Raw genomic sequence first — 23908 nt, forward strand, 5'->3', positions numbered from 1 at the left:
AGTCGTGCTGCCGCTGTCGCTGCAACAATACGGAAAGAATGCGTCCCAAAACCCGCCGGGTCCAGACCCAACCGCCTCAAAGCCATGTGCAGAACCGCCAATAACTGTACCGCCGTCACCTTTGCCCCAGACACATGACAAAAGATCTCACCAGTCGCTGCCCGTGTATTCAGTAAAAAGTTCTGCCATTCAGCCACCGGGCACACACCCCCACAACCACTCTCACACAACCAGACCTACCTTCCTCTTCCCAACTAATCAGTTTTAGACTGTCCCAGCCAAATCTCCAGACAACCCACATCCAACCTGATCTCCTCGTACCTTCTGCCACACACCTTCTTTGTCCCCAACAACTCAGAGACCCTAAAGGCCCCAAAAAACATCCATATCATGCACAAACGAAAAACCCGAATCTCAAAACCATCATAACAACACAGCGGCGACGCCTCAACCAATCATACCAACAAGTCAAAAGTAATCGCCTCCCTCAACACCCCTCCCTCCCTTTTCTCCCTGCCCCAACCTCTGAGTACCCTACCTATAATCACATCTTTCTTAGGGTCAAAACCAAAAAACAACCAACAGTAAAAAGACACTCCCACCAACTTTCCTGCAATCGTCGCAGAAGACAGCCTCTTGTCAATGCAATATAGTACAAACTGCAACACTCCTTGTTCCACAGCTGAGCGATCTCCAAATGCAGAATCCCCGCGCCATCCCATAAAGGATCCAAACTCCGCCCATGCCAGTCTGTAGGTCCGTCTTGTGGTATCGGCTATACAGTTCTCCACCAGGCCGATCACACTCACTCCCCCAAGGCCCAGATGCCGTCCGGCAGCTCGGTCTTGAACTGATCCCCTCCTGGTGCCAATCGCCGGAATCGCTGCCACTGCCAACGAGACAAAGCATCCGCAATGTCGTTATTCGCTCCAGGGACATGCTTGGCTCGAAACACCACATTCAATCTCAGACATTTCAGCATGAAACTCCGCAACAAGCGCAGCACTCTCAGATCCCTTGCCCTCTGTCGGTTGCCCAACTCGACCACGGTCATGTTGTCCACATGAAAAAGCACTGACCTGTTCCGAAACTCAGACCCCCACACCTCCAGTGCCACCAACAAGGGAAAAATTCCAGAAACGCAATGCTCCTCCCCTGCTTCACTCAATGAGCAGGCCATTCCTCGGCGCACCACCTGCCATCCCAGAAGATCCCAAAACCCGCTGCTCCAGCTGCATCAGAATAAATTTGTACTTGCCAAACCATCCTGTCAGCCTCAAAATCCAGGGACACCCCATTGAAATCAGTCAAGAACGTCAGCCATGTCCTTAAGTCCGCCCGGACCCCATGGAAATCCGGTCCCTGTGGTGTGGTAAAACTGCCCCCGACATGTCCACGCCGAACCATCTGCAGAATGTCCGTCCAGCCCTCACCACCCGGCATGTGAAGTTCAGGAACCCCAGCAGTTGTTGCACTGCCCTCAACGCGATCCTCCTTTCCCCGATCGCCCATAAGAGGCACGCCTGTATTTCCGACACTTTCGCTGCAGGGAGTCGAGCTATCCAATGAACGGAGTCCAGCTCAATTCCCAGGAATGTCAGGCTGCAGCTAGGTCCCGCTGTTTTCTCGGGCGCCAAGGGGACTCCGAACCGCTGTGACATCTCCTGGAATTGCGACAGTGCCCTGTCACATTCCCCAGAATGAGGAAGTCGTCCAGATAGTGAGTAACCTCCCTATGACCACTGATCTGTGTAAAAGCCCTCCGCAAGAATGTGCTAAACATCTCGAACAGCGCACAGGAAATCGCACACCCCATGGGCAGAACCTTGTCCACGTAGATGCCCCCTGCAAACTGCATCCCTAGTAGAGAGAAATCCGCGGGGTGTATTGGCAGCAGGCGGAAAGCAGATTTCACATCGCCAGTTCCGCCCCCGGCGCACACACCCTCATTAGGCGGATCGCATCATCCACCGATGCATAGAGTACCCTCGAGTCTGCCTCTGTGATGAAATCATTCACCGACTGCCCTTCCGGCCACGAGAGGTGATGGATTATGCGAAACTCACCCTTTTCTTTCTTAGGCACCACTCCCAATGGGGAGATGATCAAATCCTCCTCTGGCCAGTCAACAAACGGGCCTGCTATCCTCCCTTCATCCACTTCTTTCTGCAACTTGGCCGTCACCACTCCCGGCAATTCCTTGGCTGATTTCAGATTGTCCGCCCATCTCCGCACCCAAGGTCCCTGATATCCCACCCGAAAACCCTCTGTGAAACTCCACCTAATCTGCAAAGCCGGCTCCCTGTCCGGGTAACACGAGAGCCACGGGGCCATTGCCACCACCTTAACTGGTGTAGGCGCCCTTCTGTCCAGACTGTCCCCTTCCTTTCACATGTCGCCACTGCTCTGACGGCGAGACCAAGGTGAAGCATTGGGTAGGGGCATGCCGCCCTCCACACTTGGAGCTCTCATGCTTGAACTTGCACGGGTACCGGGAGCAGTAACCCCTGTTGTAACTCCAACATGCACCGGTGTTGTTGCTACCTGGCTTAGTGGGCGGACATGTGGTTTCTGTACTGGTGGTAGACCCTCCCGCCCCGCTATGGGCGGGACGTGGCGGAAAAGACCGATACGTGATCGGCAGGCCACTGGCCGTGTGAGTAGATGCCGATGAGTGAGTGGACGCCATCCACTGCATCCATAATTCCTGATCCACCTCCCCCCAAGGCTTGTCTGGGTTCACGCTAAGTCTGGCTCGAAACTCTTCATCATAACTCAGCCAGGCAAAACCCCTCAAATGCATCTGGGCTTTCCTAATGATGTCCATATACTTCAGGAGTGCTATGGCCCTGTCCAAGGGTTTCTCGCAGTAAATACTAGCATAAATAAGAAACGCTGACGTCCAATTTTCCATGTTTACTGGAACCCTAGGCTGTCTAGTCCGCTCCCATTCTTCTTTCTTAGACCCTTCCTTTGCTTGCACCTCCCTGTGCAATAATTTAAAAACGTCTACATACTCGTGTTTCCAAATCCTGCTCTTTGTCTTCTCAGACAAATGTGACCACAGGGGCATAGCCAAACCCATGTAAGGTAACTTTTTCTGGTGTTTATCCTCACTCTTGTCCCCCTTGTCCTCTTTCCCTTCCACCTTGTCCGTCTGCACCCCCGCCGTGGTCATCGTCTTAATCCCCCCCGGTGGGTCACCCTCCTTGGATCTGTCCTTTGGTAGCACTTCAACATCCCTCACAGACCCCTCGCTCACACCCACTCCACTTCAGGTTCCACATCCACAGGCACCCACAACACCTCTCTCACCGCTCTCTTCACACCCTTACTCTTTCTGGTACTCAGAACACCCCCACTCACCACACACGATGGCGTTGCCCGCTCCCTCGCCGGAGGGATGGCCGCCACGGACCCCCCAGCTACTTCAAGCCGGCGTCCTGAGGCAGTCTTGCGCCCACTGTGCCACCCAGCACTCTACCGACCTCCACCGGCTTGGATCCCCCACAACCCCCCAGGTCGCTCCAACCTGGGCGGGCCCCGGCGCTATCGGGCCCAAAACCGTCCTGGCCGTCCCTGTCTCGGCCTGAGACCCCCTATTTCTGTCACCCCACTCCCACTTGTCCCGGCCTACCCTGACCCTCTCTTCCTGCTCAGCCCACCTTTCTTCTTCTGAAGTGGGCGTGGGGGGCCCCTCAGCCTCGTCCTGTCAGACCTCCCCTCCCCATGCTGCATTTAACTCTGCCCAACGCGCCATTCGTCTGCTGCACCAGGAGACGCTGCTCCCTAATCCTTTCCTCCGAGGCCAGTGACTTCCACCGAGGAAGGAGGGGTGGGCAATATTCCCGGGCCCCCACACTTGCCAGCTGTAACCAAGGTCTCCTCTCCATATAAGGACCAGAACCCCCCACCCCACCCCAGTTCCCCCACCCCTGGGGTCACCACATCTCCCTTCAAAGGCACTGGGGTGTAAACTCTTGACCCCTTGGAGAGGTCAATGGGAGCGTCCTCCCATTGACCCATGTCACCCCCCCACCCCCAAGGCTCCCCCCAAAAGCATGTGCCGGTACTACGAGTCCATGGGCCCCCCCACCTCCACCTCCCTCTCAGCATGCTCCTGCGCACACATGACCGCTGCTGTGCCTGGCTGGGTGCCCACTGTTTCCCCCCTCCCCAACCCCATAAAAGCCTGCTGACTACTCCGGCCTGGTAATTCACTCGATGGCCCCGCCGCTCCCCGAGGGCCTCCCGCCTCCGGAACGCTGTGATCGAGCCACGGAGGCAGGCTCTTACGCCAGCCTCCGCGCCCAGGCTCCTTTTTGGCCGCGCCCCTCCCACTCCCCGATGCGCCTCTCACATGCGGCAGCGGCTCCTCTAAACAGGCCCTACTGTTGCCGCAAAACCCTTCAGAAGCCGCCCGTGGGGCACGCGACATCCACACCCACGCCTGACTCAAAATGCCGGGCCGAAGGAGATCCTCCCGGCCGGCGTGGCCCAAAAGCCTCAGGGCCTCTCTCACCTCCTCCGCCGAAACCACCGCCATGACCGAACCTCTGCAACTCCGCTCCCCCTAACACCCGAAACCACCGGCCAGTGGTCCCGCGCTCTCTACTCGGTGAGTCCCGCTCGAAAGCCTGCAAGCCCCTGCTGCTAACAACTAACTAGCCCCTTTTCTAACTGCTCCCTCCCGATAATGCCGAGAATGCAGGAACAGGAAGTCGCCTTCCTTCCCTGCATTCTTATACCCACCCCCCAAATCCCCACCCCTTAACCCCACCTGGTCCACCCCTGCGCGAAAGACCCTGGGGGAAGACTCGTCTGAGACTGTGCTTCCCAGGGGCCCACCAATGTCATGAATGTGCTTACTTTCGTTTTTTAATTTGAGCGCGGCTCACGCTTCCAAATTTAATTAGCGCCTGTACAGAGAACCTGTTGAACAAGCAACATAAGCACTCCATGCGCTTAAGGGCCCACAGAAACGCTCTGCATCTCATAGTACTACAGCCGTTAATTCTCTACTCGGGAAAACCAACGCTGTCGGAAGTCAGAAACAGGCGTCTCTCTATAGATTCACACGGAGCAACGGGCAATCAGCTGACTGCCTCCAGCAAACACACAAGCCACGAGCACATCTTGCCCAACACTCATCTGACATCAAGGGGAACTTTGATTACGCACTGTAGCGCGGTGGGGCCACGTGCTAGACTAGGCCGCAGCAGCGCTTGACTGAGTGGAGACGACACAGTACTTTCACTCTCTTGGCCGGAAGACCCCCAGTGTTCTCCGGCCGTTTATTTATCCCCTCGGGTCGAGCCCGCCCGAGGGGGGTATGCGTGTGGAACTTGCTACATTGTGGGAGAGAGCCCGGGTGGCTCTCTAAATCCCTCCTTTCTTTCGGTACCAGATCATCAAGTCCTCCCAGTTCATGGAGACGTATATACAAAGTCCTTCAGTCTCTGACTTGGCGCAAGGTTCAGCAGGAGACCATACTTCTGGCTCCGGGAGCTGGAACTGGCCGCTGCTCTGGATGGGGTACCCACAGACGACTCAGGTGCTCTGTCCGGATGGGTTGACCCAGCCACGTCGGTAGTACCTTGGCTCACTCGTCTAGATGTTTCCAGTGACGGACTTCCCATTCTGGTTGAGGCAGGTGGGGAGAAACTCGGGAGTACGTCATGATAGGAGGACACTTCAAGGCCAGGCTCACTCTCGCCCGTCTTCTTGAAACTGGACATATTTCTCGTGACGAAGTGCTGTTCTTTCTGAGCAGTGACCATGGTCCCTTGAACGCCCACGACGGTCCACACCTCCGGCTCGTACGGTGTCCGGAACTTCCAACCTGGGTGTCAGTCTTTGATCACCACCCGGTCTCCCACGCTTAGCTGGGGCTTTTGTGCCCGACGGGCTTCGCTGGCCTTGCAGTTTGTCGTCTCCCTCCGTGCCTGAACCGCTTCATTGTCTCGCTCCGAGGGCACCCACGTCGGGTCTGACGGGATACTGTATCGCGTGGCCTGCTTGAACAGCAGGTGAGCCGGCGCACACTTGGTGGTGCTGTAAGGCATCTGTCGATAGGCACCAAGGAATTGATCTAGAGCTGTCTCGGCGTCTTCCCCTTCATCCACAGCGATGCGCAGCACTCAGTTGAGCGTCTGCATCAGACGTTCCACCTCCCCATTGGCTTGAGGCCATAGCAGGGTGATCTTCCAGTGGCGAATCGCCGTGCTCTCAAGGTACTCCTGGAATTCTCGGCCCTGGAACGGAGGTTCATTGTCAGACTTTACTTCTTCGGACAGCCCCATCATTGCGAAGATCTTGTCTAGGACTCTCTTCACCTAGGGGAACGCAGTTGATGTCACCACTTCCACGATGGGAATCGTCAAAAATGAGTTAACCATGACCAGCATGTACGTCCATCTGGGAAGCTTCCGAAGTCCAGGCTGATGTGTGTCCAGGGGATCTCCCTCGGTTCTTCGGTGATCACTGGTGCCGGCGCCGGATCTCCTCCTGTGATTGTGCAGGCATGGCACTGCCTCACCTTCTCTTCCACCATGGAGTCCATTGCAGGGAACCAGACCTTGTTTCGCAGCCTGGCCTTCGTCTTTGCCATCCCTTGGTGGCCGACATGTGCCAGTGTGAGAATCCGCTTCTGCAACCTTTCTGGAATCACAATCAGGTGTCCTCTTAGAATGACTCCTTGCTCCCCCACACTGAGTTTGATTCAAACTTACCAGAGCTGTTGTCATGCATGGCTGACCTCAGTCCGGAGAGGGCGGGTTCCATCCATGAAGTGTGCCCATCCATTGTTCTCCAGTGCAGCTTTCACCCGAGACAATGTCTCGTCTTCCTGGGTGGCGCAGCCAATCTCCTCGAGCGTCATAGCCATGGGGCACGCCCCCTGCAACACCATTTTCACAAACGCCTCAGCGTTGCACGCATCCATCGACAGGTCTGAGGACGACGTTGATTCTGGGTGACGGGATAGGTAGTCAGCTGGGTTGTGTGCCCCGGGACGGTACACGACATTGAAGTTGTACGACTGCACCGCCCACCGTTCGATTCTCGGGGGCGCCAGTCGGGATGAGCCTGCGAAGAGCGGGAGCAGAGGCTTGTGGTCGGTCACGACATGGAACTCTTGGCCGCACAGGTAGAGGTGAAAGTGTTGGCACACCCACTTGATGGCCAACGCCTCCCTCTCAATTTGGGCATATCTGGTCTCCGTGTCGGTGAGGGCCTTGCTTGCGTAGGCTACTGGTCGCCAGACCTCAGGGCTGTGTTCCTGAAGGAGGACCGCTCCCAGGCCGACTGGGCTGGCATCAACTATCAGTTCCGTGCGCTGCCCTTGATGGAAGTTGGCCATCACCGTCTTGTCCAGCAGCCCTGCTTTGATGTCATTGAACGCTTTGTTGGCGGCCCCAGTCCACTCCCACTTGTCTTCATTGTGTGTGAGAGTCCGGAGCAGCTCCGACATGGCAGCAAGGTTTGGAATGAAGCGCCCACAATAAGTGGCCATGCCTGGAAAACTTCTCACTTCTGTACGGTTCTTCGGCGTGCTGGCTGCGCTGATGGCCGCGACCTTCTTGGGGTCCACTAGAAGTCCCTCCCGGGTGAAGGTATACCCGAAGAAATCAACAGTTTCTTAGTAAAACGAGCACTTAGACTTGTGCAGGGTTAAACTGCAGTCTTCTAGTCTCTTCAGGGTGGCTCGGAGATTATTGTGATGATCCTCTAGCGTGTTCGAGAATACCAGTATATCATCACTGAGGTTGATCATGCCTTGCAGCCCGGACAGTGCTTCCCTGATGGCATTTTGGAAGACTTCGGCTGCCGACGACACCCCAAAGCTGAGCCTCTTGTACCTTCGGAGACCAACGTGCGTCGAGAAGGTGGTGATATATCTGCTCTCGGGCTCAATTTCCAGCTGATGGTAGCCGGCGTTCAAGTCCAGCTTAGAGAACCACTTGGCTCTGTTCAGGTCCGCCACTATGTCGTCCATGGTTGGAGTGATGTGGCGTTCTCTTTTAACAGCCATGTTTGGTAGCCTCATGTCCACGCAGAGCCGTATGGCTCCTGGCTGTTTGGGTTTAGGAGCCACGACCAGTGGGCACACCCATGGGGTTGGGCCAGAGACTTTCTCAATCACGTCGAGATCTTTGAGTTTTCTCAGCTCTTCTTCTAGTTGCGGGCGAAGATTGAACAACACCTTCCGGTGCCTGAGGGCGACTGGTCTCACAAAGGGGTCAATGTGAAGTTTGAATTTCTTGCCCTTGAGCTTCCCTAGTCCTCTGAACAGAGCCGGGAATTCCTTCAAGATAGCTTTGGCGTGGGAGTCATGGATCTGGTTGGCAAAGAAAACGAGTCCCAGGTCCTCAGCTGTGTGGCAGCTGAGCAGTGTCCCTTTTCTTCCTTCTGTGATGTGGAACCTGGTTTCGTGGTGTAGCTTCCGCTGGCGACTTTGGCCTGGATGACTCCTCGGAGAGGAAGCAGATCGGTCCCTCCATACTTATAGAACCAGGCCCTGGAGGGCGCAAGCGGGGGTTGAGGTGACAGGCAGTCATATTGCTCTGAGTCCATCACGTTGACAGAGGCGCCGGTGTCAATGAGGGCTTGCACGTTCGTGCCTTCCACTAAGACGGAGCACATGGGAGGTGGCCTTCGGTGACGGTCCGTCCTGCTGACATATGACACCACAAACACCTCATCGTCATCGTCTTCACACACCGGGCATCGTTCCTGCTGCTGGTCTCCTGTTGTCGACGGCGAATCGTCGAGAGAGATGTGGCGAACGCATTGTGACATGCCTCTGGGCTTTGACGAAGTTTGTCTGAATCGTCCGCTGCGGCACACTTTGGCGTAGTGATTGAGCTTACTGAAGCATGTCTTCCCCTTCGCCCCACAGATGGCCGTCGCGGGGTGGTCTTCTTCACAGTATCCGCACGGTCCTCCCGGTGGCGGCCTGGGTGCCTGACGAGCCGTGTTGGGGCGTCTTTGGATTGCTTCAACCCTCTCTTCTTTGATCGGCGGGTGCCTGGGCGCATGTGAGGTGGCAACGGGAATGTGTAAGACAGCTTCCATTTCCTCAGCTCGGACGTCCAACAGCTCGTGGGACCGGGCCAGGACCAGGATTTCATCCAGTGAGATTCCAGGCTGACGAAGGATCAGCTTCAGCAGGAGTTTGGAGCAGCATCCCAAGATGATTTGGTCCCTTATCTGCTCCCGGTTGTCCATGAATGTGCACGTACTGGTCAGCCGGCGCAGCCGTGCATAAAACATGTCGACAGACTCGGAGTCCGTCTGCGACGCCCTCCGGAACTTGAACTTCTCGAAGTCTGGATTGAGTTGTGGCTCAAATTGCCTGTTGAGCGCGGCGAGCTCTGCCTCGTAGTCATCGTCATTGCCCGTGTTGGGGAGCGTCTCAAAGAGGTCATAGATTTCCGAGCTTCCGTAGTAGATGAGGAGCGACCATTTCACAGTGCCATCCATTTCTCTTGTCCCTTTGAAGTAGTGATTGAGCCGTCCAACCCACGCTTTCCATCTTTGTGCAGCTGTGGCAGGGTCTGAGGCTTCATTGAAGAGGTAGAGGTGCAACTGCCGTTTGGCTGTGCCCTGGGGGTGGTGCATTGGCACCCCTCCCTGGATTGTTCCCTCTGTCTTGCTGACTGGCTGCGCCAGCCGTCGGTGGGTTGCTCATCGTGGCCGTGCGTCTGTGCGCAGGTGTGAGGGTGTGGCTTGGGTGCTGGAGATCTTTGGTCGGGTGTGCGTATTAGCAAGTGGCCACGTGCACCGGACTGTTTTGTGGCTTTGATGGCATGCAGGAAGTGATTTGCTCCTTGGAGCTTGCTGGAAGGAGGGAAAAGTGTGGGCACCAGGCCTCTGTCAGTCTTTCCCAGTTTTCCTTACTTCCCTCAGTGAGCCCTCTATCCTCTCCACTGACCATCAGATGCCAGGGGTTTATTCCAGCTCCTCTTTCCCCTTTTCCTTTTCTAATTGTCCCAGTTGTTTTCTCTTTGGTGCTGAGCAGGCAGTTGGTGGGGCAGCACAGCCACAGAGGCCACGCGGCCGGTGAGAGAACCGGGGCCTGGCAGACTGCCCAAGACCCTGGAACTTGGCACCAGGGAGGCAGGAGATGAGAGCACCAGGCTTCCTCCAGGTGTGCTCAGCGCAGGGAGTAGACGGGGGCGCCCCAGCCACAGCGAGGCACACAGTGAGCCAGCAGTCGCGCAGCGGGCACTTACCCCAATTAGATGAAGCTGCAGCGAGTGCCGCCAGCTGAACACGCTCCTGTTGGGCAGGGAGACGCGTGGGTGGGCACAGGCATTGCAGCACTTGTTGCGGGGCCGGCGATGTGGGCCACAGACACCGTGAGGTCTCACTGAGGCACCAGGGAGCTTCAGACGGCACCCGGTGCCGAGCAGTGCGGGAGGGCTTTACGAGCTCGCAGCAGGTCACCGAGCGACTTCAGGCCACAGACGGAGCGGAACGACGCGGGTGGGCCCCGCGGGCTCCCAGCAGGTATCGGGCAGGTGGCGAAGCATGCGTGGGGTGCGACCGGCCTTGTCGCCAATGTAGCGCGGCAGGGCCACGTGCTAGACTAGGCCGCAGCAGCGCTTGACTAAGTGGAGGCGACACAGTACTTTCACTCTCTTGGCCGGAAGACCCCGAGCGGTCTCCGGACGTTTATTTATCCCCTCGGGTCGAGCCCGCCCCGAGTTGTGTATGCGTGTGAAACTTGCTACATTGTGGGAGAGAGCCCGGGTGGCTCTCTACACGCACAACGGACTACATGCAGGCACTTCAATATATATACTCTCGACTTACCACGACCAGCTGCATGTTATTTACTCGTGTAGATTCATGGGTCGGGTAGTTCTATTGAGTTTATGAGTAAATATAAAACGTATGAGATTAAACAGGTTCAATTACACGCGATACATAAACAAGAATCCCCCACTAATGTACAGAAAAGGTCTTGTTCTGGACCATAAAGGCGCCAATGAGGTTTCATTTCCTGACATTCATACCAACAAAATCTCTTTTCAACAATTATTATGTTCTAGGGCAAATGTCTACCTAAAGTGCATAGCAGGGCTTTAAGTGGGATTAAAAAACTGGTGGGTCTCTCAAAGGGGCAGGGTCAATGTAATTAAGGGCATGGCACAAAAAACACGTAAGCCTAAAATCTGTTTAGCACAGTGTGCCGCTCGACTTGTATTTTGCTGTTTCTATCATTGCGACCAGATATATAATACAAGTCACATCATACCTACAAGTCAGGACTATTGACTTTGTCAATGGTTGTTAGTTGCATAAGATAAATAGGCAGCAATAATGACTTGTATATAATATTGAAAAAGCTTCCACTTAAAGCTCTGGTGACACCACGACAATGTTGCTGCTCCTGAGTTTCAAAAAGAGAAGGGAAATCCAGAGAGAAAATGACTTTCTCTAAAGGCTTTCCCTTCCTCTACAACGCTCACCACGCCCACATCAATGTGCCTGCTGTCACTGCAGTCCGGAAAAAAAACAGACAGTCTGTGCCAGGGCACAAAACAGAGCCCAATAGAGACCCGTTTCTAGGCCTCCTTAAAAAAAACTGCCGGTGCTCAGACCTGGTGAGACCCAGCCCACTTAAAGCACTGGTGCATAGAAATTCACTCTTTAATACATTCACATCTGTCTTTAATTCACAACATCTTTGTAAATGGATCTACGAACCCCACATGCATGTTTCAAACATGTGGAATCAGGGCTTTAAGTGGAATGAAAATAATGGGGCGGGGGGGCTCTCAAAAGGGTATGGCCAATGTATTTAAGAGTGTGGCTTCAAAACACTATCTGTGCTTAGCATAGCGTGCCTCCCAACCTGTATTTTGCTGTTTCTGTCATTGCATCCAGATATATGATATTTCGATGCCTCGTCAGTCGTAGTAAGCGATACATAAATGCAATTACAGTACAACAAGCAACATCATACCTACAAAAAGTCAGGACTATTGGTTTTGTCAGTGGTTGTTAGTTGCATAAGATAGATAAGCAGCAATTATGGCTTGTAAATTATTGAAAACACTTCCACTTAAAGCCCTGGTGACACGACAACAATGTTGCATCTCCTGAGTTTTAAAAACAAAAGGGAAATCCGGAGAGAAAATGACTCTTTAAAGGATTTCCCTTCCCTTACAACGATCACCTGGCATGACGTCATGCCGTAACTTCTCCACTAGTGAGAAGTGAGCAGTGTGAGCATACGCACATCGATGGGCCTGCTGTCACTGCAGTCTGGAAAAAAACGGACGCCTGTGCCAGGGCACAAAACAGAGCCCGATAGAGACCTGTTTCGAGGCCTCCTTTAAAAAACTGCTAGTGCTCAGCACCGGTGAGACCCAGCCCACTTAAAGCCCTGTGTGGAATGACCCAATCTGAAATATTTATAATTAGGCAATGTTTTTCGTCCCCTTATTCTGAAATGATGCCAGAACGTGACATACTGTTGTTCTATCACATCGTGTATCACAAAAACTTAGTAGCTTTTAATCCTATTCCAAAACCTGTTCACAAAGCAATTGTAGATAAATTGACAGTGCTGGTAGGTGAAGTAATCATTGATGGCAATTTTGGAGCATATTTTTTATTTACCCATACATTACACTTTTCTAAATTTATTACTTGCAACTCGAATTGTACTAGACAAAAGCTGTAAAATAATTGCTTAATTACTTCTAATTGACATCCATATATGAATTAAAGCTTATCAAGTTTACCCAAAGGTGCCCCACAGTAGTGCCTCTTGAGCAGACAGTTGTGATAGAATATAGTTGTTACTGACTGCCAACAAGAATACTCTTACATTTTATCTAATAACTTACAACACCTGTGTTGATAATAACATATATTACTTGAAGGATAAAATGCTTTCTCATACATCACTTGTCTGATCCTGAGTTAGATGACTGGTATACAAAGATAAAGTAATATTTAATTAAGAAACCTACAGCGATAAAAGTAATATCATTACTGTTCTCTCTGTTTGGCAAGGTGTGGCTGTTCACATGCCATATCTCTCAGCCCAATTCTTGTTCAAACTTGTGTATCTTGAATTAGCATCCTGTGTTAGTTGTTGTGAGCTGGCCATCCAATCAGCCTTTACAGACCATAGCTACCCTTCGAGGCCTGTAGAGGGAGCATTTGTGGCTGCAATCTTCCTACCCCTGAGGGTGCTCCACTTCCTTTCCCTTTCCGTCCCCTGAGGGGTGAATTTAGCTCAGTGTGGTTGAAGGGATGTTCTCTTCTCGGATTCAAATCCTGTGCTGACATAATTGCCCTCCTTCCTAGTAGTGTAGTAATTGTATTACGGGTCTTGCCGTTCGCGTCACAGAATCCTCCTGCTTAGAGAAGGCAGACGTTGTAAGTGGAAAATAGCCCAGCATTCGGAACAGTATGTTTTAAAATGCACAGTAATGCTATACCCCGCATGTCATTGTGCATAAGGGGCCAAATCAGTTTAGTAAAGACACACAATTGATGTACGGAATGTGGAACACATCTAAAATTCACCCCCAGTCAAGAGATCTGGGTTAAATCCTTTCTTCTTTTGCTCACCATGCCACCTGGGAACAGTCCAGTCCGAACTGCCAAGGCAGGTTCTCCCTGGACCAGGAACAAACATCCTGGGACCGGTTTTGGAGTTTCACCCCTCATCAGCCAGGCTAGCTTGAATCCAGTAGCACAGTGAGCCTGGGACCCACGTCTGGGCATACCCAACACACTTAGAGAGAAATCATTGTAGTGGCCTGTAAGTAGGGTGGTGATAACACCTGGTTTCAGTAATACCTGGTCTGGAGTAGCCACTCTCATAGGAACAAGACTCTATGTATTTGGACCAGAAGCATCATCTGAGTCTACTCTTTGAACAACTACTTAGTGCCTCTGAAAACTCATTGAGAAACAGATTTCTTCACATCTCTGCCTGGATGAACATCCCACTGCCTCCAAGTTGAAGCCGTATCATGTATGACACTGGTCATCAAGTAGACAGCCACTAGGCAAGTGCTAATATTGACTTTCCACATATTTCTGTGTTTTTTCTTGGGCCAGAGTTCTGAAGCAACACTGTTCGCCAGCATGAGCGACGTTTAATACAGGGGAATGACTCTCCCTCCTGAGACTACTTGAGCTTTTAAGTGCCTTGAAAATCTAGACTATTCCTTACTTTTCATTAGATTACAATTCGAGCTCGCATTTTTATGGCGTGTGTTTCTTGTATACATTTCTGATATATTTATCCATATTCATTTGTTGCTCGTTGTATAGTGTTTATCCATATTTGTTTAGTGTTTTGTGAAAAAATGAGAATGCAGCTATTAGAGTTCAACATTTGTTTAACTGATAAAGGCACACTTGAGCTTGGATGCCCGATGGCTTATAATCCTGCAGGAAGCAGTATAGAATGCACCATTCATAGACCCTATACTCATATGGAAATATTAGCATTAAAGTACCCCCCACATGTACATCTCCAGCTGTTTAAAACGTCACTAGGAAACCTAAGTCTTGATTTAGAGTTCTGTGGACGGGTTACTCCATCACAAACATGACAGATAGCCCTTTGGCTGTATTACAAGTGCCAATGGATATAATGCACTTATAGTATGGTGGACAGGAAATCCATGATAAACAAAACGGAGTAACTCGCCCACCAAACTATAAATCAGGCCCCTGTATCTTTTAATTTTGTAACTGCCCTGCCTCTGTGCAATGGGCCGAGAAGTCATGACTGACAGTATTGAGAACCACTCACAAGACAGACTATATTTAAAACAAATACCTACAGCGATGAAGGGGTTTCTGTCTGGATTTATATGTAAGAGTCATTTAAAAGGAAAATGAAGAGCCTTAGTAATGAATAATGACCAAGAAAATCCCTAACCTGGTGGGCTTACTTTTTGACTAGCATCATATTTAGGATTTTTGCCAAGCGAGTATGCTACCAAGATGCCATGTGACACACTACACTACTTGCTACACTTTCTTTTCAATTGTTCGACCCCTTTGTTGTCTCATCCCAGCTCCTGGTTCTGACTATAATTCTCATGCAGGAGCTACCCAACTGATCTTTGGTTTCCTAAAGTACAGTTTGCGTCTAGACGTAGCAATTCCTGATGACGCGAAATGTGTTTATTATTTGCAAGAGCCAAAATCCATGTTTTTTTTTAATGAAAGTTAAAAGTATGTCATTGATAACAATTTATCTATTTGAGGACCCTGAGGCTGTAGAAATTCAGCTTCAGTGTTGGTAACCGCGGCCTTTGTATTTCTAGGCCGATCTTGACTGTCTCCAACAGTTTCAGTAAGTCACAGTGGGCTAGCTCAGAGTAGTCTGGGCTGTAATATATACTGAATGCAATAAACACATTGCCCTTTGTGATGGACTGTCCACATTTCACAATGCGGATAAAAGTTACTTGCTGTAACAGTGGTCACCACAGTGAATAACCCCCATAGGGTTGCCTGTTGCTTCTCCCACTGCTGCCTGCCTGTTAGTATAGTTCATTCTGATGTTAATGTGATGGTTTAAAGTGGCTGTTTTATTAATAGTAATGGTTTAACTCCAATACATTTCGAGATTCTCACTTCTCTGGAGAATTTAGAGCATGTGAATTTTTATAATGATATCCTGCCAGAATAACCTCTTTAACGAGTAGTTAATTTATTATTTCTTTAAAAACAATACATGCTTGAGAACAACTCAATAATCCTAACTATTGATGCTGTTTTCCATTTAGGGAGCCAGGTGGGACCAAGAATACACTGAAGCGGATCAGTAAGGAGAAGGAGGTGGAGGCGAAGTGGGACCATTTTACCACGCAGGCAAAGGTACTGAATTACTTATCAGTATTCTGGAAACGCAGCAGTAAGCTAGGACGTTCCATGCAAACAAAGTTTTGATAAGGTATATACACTGTACAATGAAATGGAGTTGCGGATACCTTCAGCATGCCTACTGTGGGGGCACCAGATGTACAATGTGTATATCTAAACACACATTCAATCCCTGCATAGCAAGTGACACGAGTCCATAAAATGTAAATAATTGTAAAGGTTATGCATACAGACCAGTGAGCTCCACAGCCTTGTCTTATTACTGAGCCGCATGGTATCAGAATGATATATCCAACAGATGTGTTTTATCAGTGGCTAGTCTTGTAGCAGTCCTAAAGGTCCAAACTTGACTCTCCCACTTCAACCCAATGAGCAGTTGCTTTTCACTACAAACCTAGAAATGCTGGGCTGAATTTCCCAGCTTGCATTAGGACCCTTTGAGACCGTACTATGCCATAGGTTCCTCAATGTGGTTAACTAACTTTCCATTACTGCATATAGAAGTGTTTGCGGCTTGTCCATATGTTCAGTAATTGTCTAAAAGAATTAAAAAAAACCTGAACATTAAAAATGAAAGTAGCTCTGTCGTCATAAGAAAACACACAGGTGCTAAAAGGCATTTCAATTAGACAATGTATTGCAACTTGTGTGTACTTTCTCATAGTTGCTGCCTTTATTTAATTGTAGTTAGTGTGGGTCCCACCAGCTGACCTAGGTCTAAAATCTATAGACTGGGATGATAGGACCTTGTCTTTTAAATACAAAACGAACCCCTGGGTGGACTCAACAGTAACCCCAAAGAGGAAAGAGTAGTACTGGTGGTTCTGTTATGTCTCCTAATAAAAGAAGAGTTATAAAAAGTAAAAGTTAGAAAATCATTTTCCTAACTTATTTATTTAATCTTGAATCAGGATATTCACTCAGCCACTCGAATATCCTTGTTTTTTATGAAATAGTTAAATTATGTTTTAGTCAAGAAAATGCTAAATAAAACATATAGGTGTTCAACCAAGATGTCTAGTGTTTGAGAATATGGAAGACCCCAAAGCAAGGGCAATGTCTTGGTCCGAGACAATAAAAACACAATGTTGTTACAAAAGGTAGTTTCTCCACATTCTAATATGTACTAGAATTCCACCACCAATCATGACCCCTGCTTTAACCACTATACCTGTCTGTATGACTTTAATAGAGGGCACTGATGCAGCACTCTCTGTGTCCACTTTCTTGGCAATGGTCCACCGTTGTACTATTTTCCCCGACTGAGAGGTGATGGGAGTTAACATTACATCAAACAATTGTAATTAACAGTGTAACCCATTTGGCTACACAATAAGGACAAGTAATTAGTAAATATAGTTAAAAAGATTTATTACAAATTAATAATCAAGTTAAGATACATGACTCTTAGCACCATGCTATAAAGAAACAAAATAACCACAGAAAGACCTCACCTCCTAAAGAGGTTTAGGCGAACCAGAATCAAACAAACAAGGAGTTCAGTCACAGTGATAAAAAAGATTAACAAAAGTGTTTGATGCTCAGAGAAGAGTCTCAAATATCCTCGTCTATACATGAGTAAGTCTAAATCACCTAAAGTAAAGTATAAACTCAGAGGATGGTACTAGAGTCTAAAGGATCTAAAAAATCAAGGAATTACACAAAGGAAATTAAAATGAAGCAGGAGATTAAGCAGGAAGGTATCAGCATTTCAGAAGCTCGGTAAAAAGTCTTCTTGAGTCAGGGCAGTAAGTGTTAGCCTAGGTCACACTTAGGAAAGAATCAAGGGAAGCATTGAGGTCTGAACCGCTCCAAGTCTCGGTAAAATGCTCTAGCTTTAGACAGTGGAGACTCCAGTTATTCACACTAAAATTGTTCAGGTAACTCCCTTCTGTTCGCATCATCAGGTGTCCACTGTCTTTCTCCCTTCTCACGTTGCAGACTGCACCATTCGCAAAGTATCCCACATGGGAACAACATCGTCTTCTCACACTCAGGTTAGGTGGTTACATTGCTGAATAGGCCCTTCAGTTGATGCTCCAGCTCTCCATGTTCTTTCATCAAGGTATTCCTCTCAGGCTCTCTCTCAATATCACTAGTACAGTAATGTATCTATTCTCAGATTAGCAATGAGTGTGAATAACTGCAAGAAATGTCACGTCAGCAGAAAAAGGAAAACAATATTTTATACAGCATGGGGAATTGTAGGCCTAAAATGTCAACTTAGCGTGTTAATGCAAGAGTGCACATTTAATGTATGTGTGCACTTTTAAACACAAGTAAATGTAAAATTGCAATACAATAGATTCATATTACATGTGGCATACAGTAAAATCTTAAAGGTACACGTCTAAGTGTGTTTAAGAACTACACTTTAGGGCAATATATGAAACATTAGAGTGCACATTCCATAAACCTTTGTCGTTTCTAAAGTAATCAAATTCTGCATATATGAAGATGTTTCTATCCAATAATCTGAAGAGTAAATTTCATTTAGTGTATTAAGGCACATGTTATGTAAGTCGATTTCATCTTTATAGTGTGTATATACTAAGGATGTTTTTTTATATCTCATTTGATTCGATTGAAACACATAGTGTGAGTAAATTCACTACCTAAAGTAAATGCACTCAATAAATTAATGTAAAGTGCAATACTTATTTTATTGTTGTCAGGCCACAGGAGAAATGTGTGCTGCGTGCACGTTCATGTTATTAAATTATGACGTGTAAAGGTGTAGCCAAAATTTGCACTTCACCAATCCATCTCTCTTGGCGAATCAAGCCATCAGATCAATGTTTTATGAAATGGACAAATCACAAACTGGTTGTTTTCATTATCTTTCTCCTGGATTCCTCCAGAAACGTCATGTCATCATAGTATTTTCTCTATCTAACTTCTAGTTCCATATCTGCTCTCTTTCTTCTCATTTCCTTTTTCACTTCTGCACATTTGAATCACTAATAGATTATAAAAAAGAATAATCTACAAAGTGCAATTATCCCTAAGGGTTTCAAAATGCTTCCAACAATTCCACTGCCTAAGTTTCCAAAACATCTGCCTATCGTAAAAAATCCATTCCCTATTGCTTCTCAAGCACCTGTCACGTCTAACCCTTTCAAATCTTTCTTTAAGTCAGTAATGTTCTTAATGAATTTCCCCAAGACCTTGCTTTTGTCTGGAATAAGTACAGCATTGTTGAATTTTTAACGTCCGAAATACTGCGCCTTCCTTTGCAAGAAGGACATCTACTGCAAGTCGATTCTGTAAAACCATTGATCTAATACCCACCATTTTACTATCTACAATTAAAGATCCTCAAGATCTACTAGGTGAGAACTTATCAACTACAGTAGAAAGCTTTCTAATCTTTTGAAAATTGAGTATCACTCCTAGAGATGGTATCAAATCACCAAAAATGTCTCCTACAATTTCACTAGCACATCTTTTTGTTCTCACATGTTATTCCCTTGTTGGATCATCAAGTTGTCCCACATGATTCATTTTTGGAAAAACTATCCCCATGTGACATGTTCCATACCATCTCTTGGGTAACCTGTAAAATGCATTTTTCACACATATGAAATAAACTCCAGGAAAAACAGGATCTGCTCCATCTAAGTATAATCCCCAATTTCCTTGAACTTCAAAAGTATGATCACATTCACTATTCCCTACGAAATATGTGTCAGTTTTGGATTTTCTACTGAATATGCATAATTACCTTTTGTGTTGCCAATCTAAAGCTCGTGCTGCCATATTTGCCCACAAACCTATGCTCACTTTCTTCTTTGGCCCATTGGGGTATTTTTTAATGATTTGTCGCTTTAGCCAATATATCTCTCCCTCTGTCTTCTAATTAATCTATGAATTTAGTTTCTACAACTGTTAAAGAATACGTTAAATTATGTCTGTACATAAGTAGTGTCTAATGTCATTGTGGGACTAAAGAAATGTCCCACTATCTCAGTGTTTAATAATAAGGCTGGCGATACAAGTGCTTGGGAACAGCAACTTCTTAAAAAAAAAAAAGAAAGTCATGATTATAGTATAATATTGTAGATGACCCTTTCCATTGAATGAGTTCAGCAATAAGCTGCAGATAACTCCATATGTCAAGGGAAGAGGGGGTGATGTGTTATCCCTCTGCAACTGATGCAGGTACTTGCATACAGACAGAACAATCCTTAGCATCCATAGTGTCAAGATATTCTTAAAGCAATTTGTAATAAACATTCAATAAATATTCTCCTGTAGAAGCATCTACATACAAGTCTTTCTCATCTATTGCAGATAACCTATTGTCAGTAGGAAGTGGCATTTGAGGGGCACAAGTAGATCTAAACTCCTCTATAGGTGAAGGATGGGGTAAACTCAACATTACAAGTAAAGCTATTAGTACTATTGTCACAACGACAAATACTCCTACGTGTAAGTGTCTAGGTTTCCTAGTTTTTGGGTTATGCTTCTTGAGATCTCTGATGTCAGACTGTTTCAGCAGAAGATTGCAGCACAGTCCTTTAGTTAGTTTCCACTTGCACAAATGGCAAAGAAAAAGTTCAAATGTCTCTTCCAGTAAAATATGTACAATGATCTTCGTGAGACTTCCTTAGCCCTACTCTGTGTTCTTCTAAGGGACAACCTTAAGCTCCTTCAGCAGACTCAGGCCTTGGTACTTTTCTTTGTAGTCTGGGCAAATCGATTAAGTTCTCTCCCTAATAAATGCTCTGTTCAAACTCACTAATGATTACATCAAGGATAAAGTGACTCAGTCTGTATAGTAGCAATGCTTTTTCAAAACTCAGTTTAGCCACAAAGTTAAGTTCAAGAAGGCTCAATTAGATGCAAATTGTTAAAGCAAAAGGTGCAAAATGCTTTTTCCCAGTCATTGATAGCTAAGTATGTCCGACAGGGTACTCTAGCTCTCTTTGTTCTTTTTATTGCTGGGCCTTTTTCCTCACTGTCACTTAGGCCAGATCCTTGAGTATCTAATAGGATAGTGTGTGGCACATGCACTTCAGACAAACTATGTCTCCCCCTCTCCTGTCTTCTTGGCAACCAGTCTCCAGGTAGAACTCTCAGTACTACTGCACTAGGCCCTTCGTCAGGGTCTGAATCTGGTGCAGTCAACACCACAGGATGGGATACTCCTGTACCGACTTCAACTGTTGACTCTCTCAGATCCCCCTCAGGCTGAACAAGTGCTGTCCACCTTTTTGCTGATCCTCAACAGCTTGACTAACCTGCTCCCTCTGTCGCACTGTTACCACTGGACCATCAGGGACAGGTGCTGTTATATCATCAAGGGGACTAGGGACTCTCCAAGTATGAGCATTGTGTACCCAGGTTGGGAGACATCACCTTTCACAGCTGTTGTAGTGACCAGAATTTCTTGATATAGCCTAGGCCACCGAGGGTCCAAGCACAACTTGGGCACATGCTACTTCACCATAACCCAGTAGCCTGGACTGAGATCATGGCACTGCTCCTGTTGAGGTTGGCCTGTAGCCTCTCCAACCTGGTGAGACATAGAATGCACCACATCAGCCAGTAATTTGTAGTAATCAAGAATCATGTCATCTGTATTGTTCACAAGTGCATTCGCCGGCACAGTTAGCAGTCTCATAGCTCTTCTCATGATGATTTCAAGGGGAGACAATCCTGTCCTCCTCTAGGCTCATCAACACAAGAGGCAATACATCAGGCCATTTCAAGGACGCAGAAGCACCCACTTTAACCAATCTGGAGTTCAAAGTGCCATTGACTTGCTCCACAATTCCAGAAGCTTTTGGTCACTAACTGCAGTTGAGCCATTGTTCAACTTGCAATGCTGCGCACAACATCTTCAGGACCTCATTATTAAAATGAGTTCCTCAGTCTGACTCCAGAGAAGTCGGGAAACCAAACCTTCATAATAACTCCATCAACAGCAACTTAGCCACTGTGAGACTATAATTTCTCCTGATCGGGTAAGCTTCACCCCAACGTGAGAAAAGACACACAATCACTATGACGTATCTCAACCCATTGCACACAGGCATCTCGATAAAGCCCAGTTACATCCTGTGGAAGGGACCTCCTGATCTCCCTTTGTGACTCAGTGTTACTGCTGTTCTTCTGCCTACATTCTGCTTTTGGCACACAACACACCTGTGATACTGTCCTTCATTGGTCATTCTGAACCTTGGGTTAAACTATGTTTGCCTGAACAAGCACACCATGGCATCTCTCCCTATGGGTGCAGGCCCATGATAATGTCTCATCCTTGGAGGTAAAACATTAATTGGCAACACAGGTCTTCCATCTCCTGAAACCCAAATGTCATCCTCATCTCTTTTGAAACAACCTGCTCCAATCCTGCGGTGCTGTTCAGCTTTCAACACTTCTTCCTGTAACCTTTTAACTTCCTCCCAAGTATCAACTGCAGTCAACATAAGATTGCAGTTTGTAGCATCTGATTTTTCATTGTGGTACTCCCCAATAAATATGCAAACATTGAGAACACAGTATTGAATGGTCTTGTCAGCATATCTGTTGCCCACTGTCACGTAATCAGTGCAATTTCAATGTGTGGCACATTACACTACTGCAATCTGGGCAGGTTACTGTAAAGCCTTCAGAAGATTATGGACCCTGACACCTTTGCGAGTTGGTGACCCTGAAGAAGTCATATCTGCGTTGGGACCATAACTGTCCAAATTCACGAACAGCACCAAAGACATTCTGACTATATTTCCAAATTGTCACTCTGGGCTGGTCTGAAACACAGCATGCTCTGTAAGAGAAATCAATTCAGCCACTTGGGCTGAAAATACTCTGGGAAGCCAGGAGGCTTCGACCACACCTGAAACAGTACCGACTGGGTAGGCAGCTCTCAGGTTTCCTTCTTGGTCTCGTAAGCAGGATCCATCAACAAACATCACATAACGTGATCCAGGTAGTGGCACATCTTGTACGTCAGGTCTCGGCTAGGTGCATAGTTCAGTCACCTCGTGACAATCATGTTCAACTTCACCTTCAGAAATATAATTTCCAGGTATGAGTAACAGAGCTGCAGGATTAAGTATAGTACATCTCCTTAATGTGACGTTCTCTGCACCAAGTATGAATTCCTCATACTTGGTGAGACTGCTATTGGGCAAATACTGGGTTCTGGTATGAGTTTTACAAGACCTCTACAGAGTGGGGGACAAAAACTGTCAAAGGATGACCCATGTCAATGCTCTTGCACTGTCAAATGCTGACACCAGTTGAGGCTACGGCTTTAAGACAGCCAGGCAAAGCAGCAGCTACTGGATCAAGTGTGGCAGAAAAGTATGCAATTTCTCTGTTAGCATTCCCGTGCATCTGGGTTAGCACTGAGAGAGCACAGCCCTCTCTCTCACTGCAAAACAAAAGAAACATTTATTATCATCCAATATTCCCAGGGCACGGCAGAGGCATTCTTTCAGCTCTGAGAAAGCACACATGCAACTGTCATCCCATAATAACAGACTTGACACATCTTTATGCGTCAGCCTCTGTAAAGGCTTGGTCAGTAGGGAAAATTTAGGAATCCACTGTTGACAGTAGCCCACCATTCCCAAAAATATCCAGACTTCTTTCTGTGTAGTAGGACTGGTGTTCACATTGGAATCTTGATTTGCGTTATATCTCTGGACATTTGCTTTTTGGTGTGGCATTTGTGCTTGTGGAACCTGATTCCCATTAGCCATGTTACCAGCATTAAATCGACATTCGCGCTTCCAATGCCCCAGCCTACCACAGATATGGCAAGAATTAGATTTCTTTAAAGTTGACTCATCAATCCCTGTACTCGGATCAATTGGGACACCACGCCCTCAACCTTGCGGTTGGAATCCTTTACCACCTTGCATCTTTGGACCTCCCTGCTGATACAGTCCCTCCATGGGACCAGCATTCCTAGCAAACTGCTGAGTCTGACCTCTCTGTGCAGCTTTCATTTGTGCTACTATTAGTTTTTCCTTTAAGTTCTTGTGTTTCAGCTCCAATTTGTCATTGTCGCTGCAGT

General features: G+C 47.8%; 1 protein-coding gene across 2 annotated transcripts in view; it reads left to right on the top strand.

The window, feature by feature from the left end:
- The window catches only part of CCDC60 (coiled-coil domain containing 60), a 639895-nt gene that overhangs the window by 474717 nt on the left and 141270 nt on the right, over window positions 1-23908 (top strand). For both annotated transcript variants that reach the window (XM_085633209.1, XM_085633208.1), the window contains exon 7: window positions 15780-15870. In XM_085633209.1, the coding sequence (XP_085489335.1) occupies window positions 15780-15870 (91 nt within the window). The remainder of the gene's footprint in view (window positions 1-15779; window positions 15871-23908) is intronic.

Source organism: Triturus cristatus, chromosome 11, assembly GCF_964204655.1.
Source record: "Triturus cristatus chromosome 11, aTriCri1.1, whole genome shotgun sequence".
Classification (NCBI taxonomy): Eukaryota; Metazoa; Chordata; class Amphibia; order Caudata; family Salamandridae; genus Triturus; species Triturus cristatus.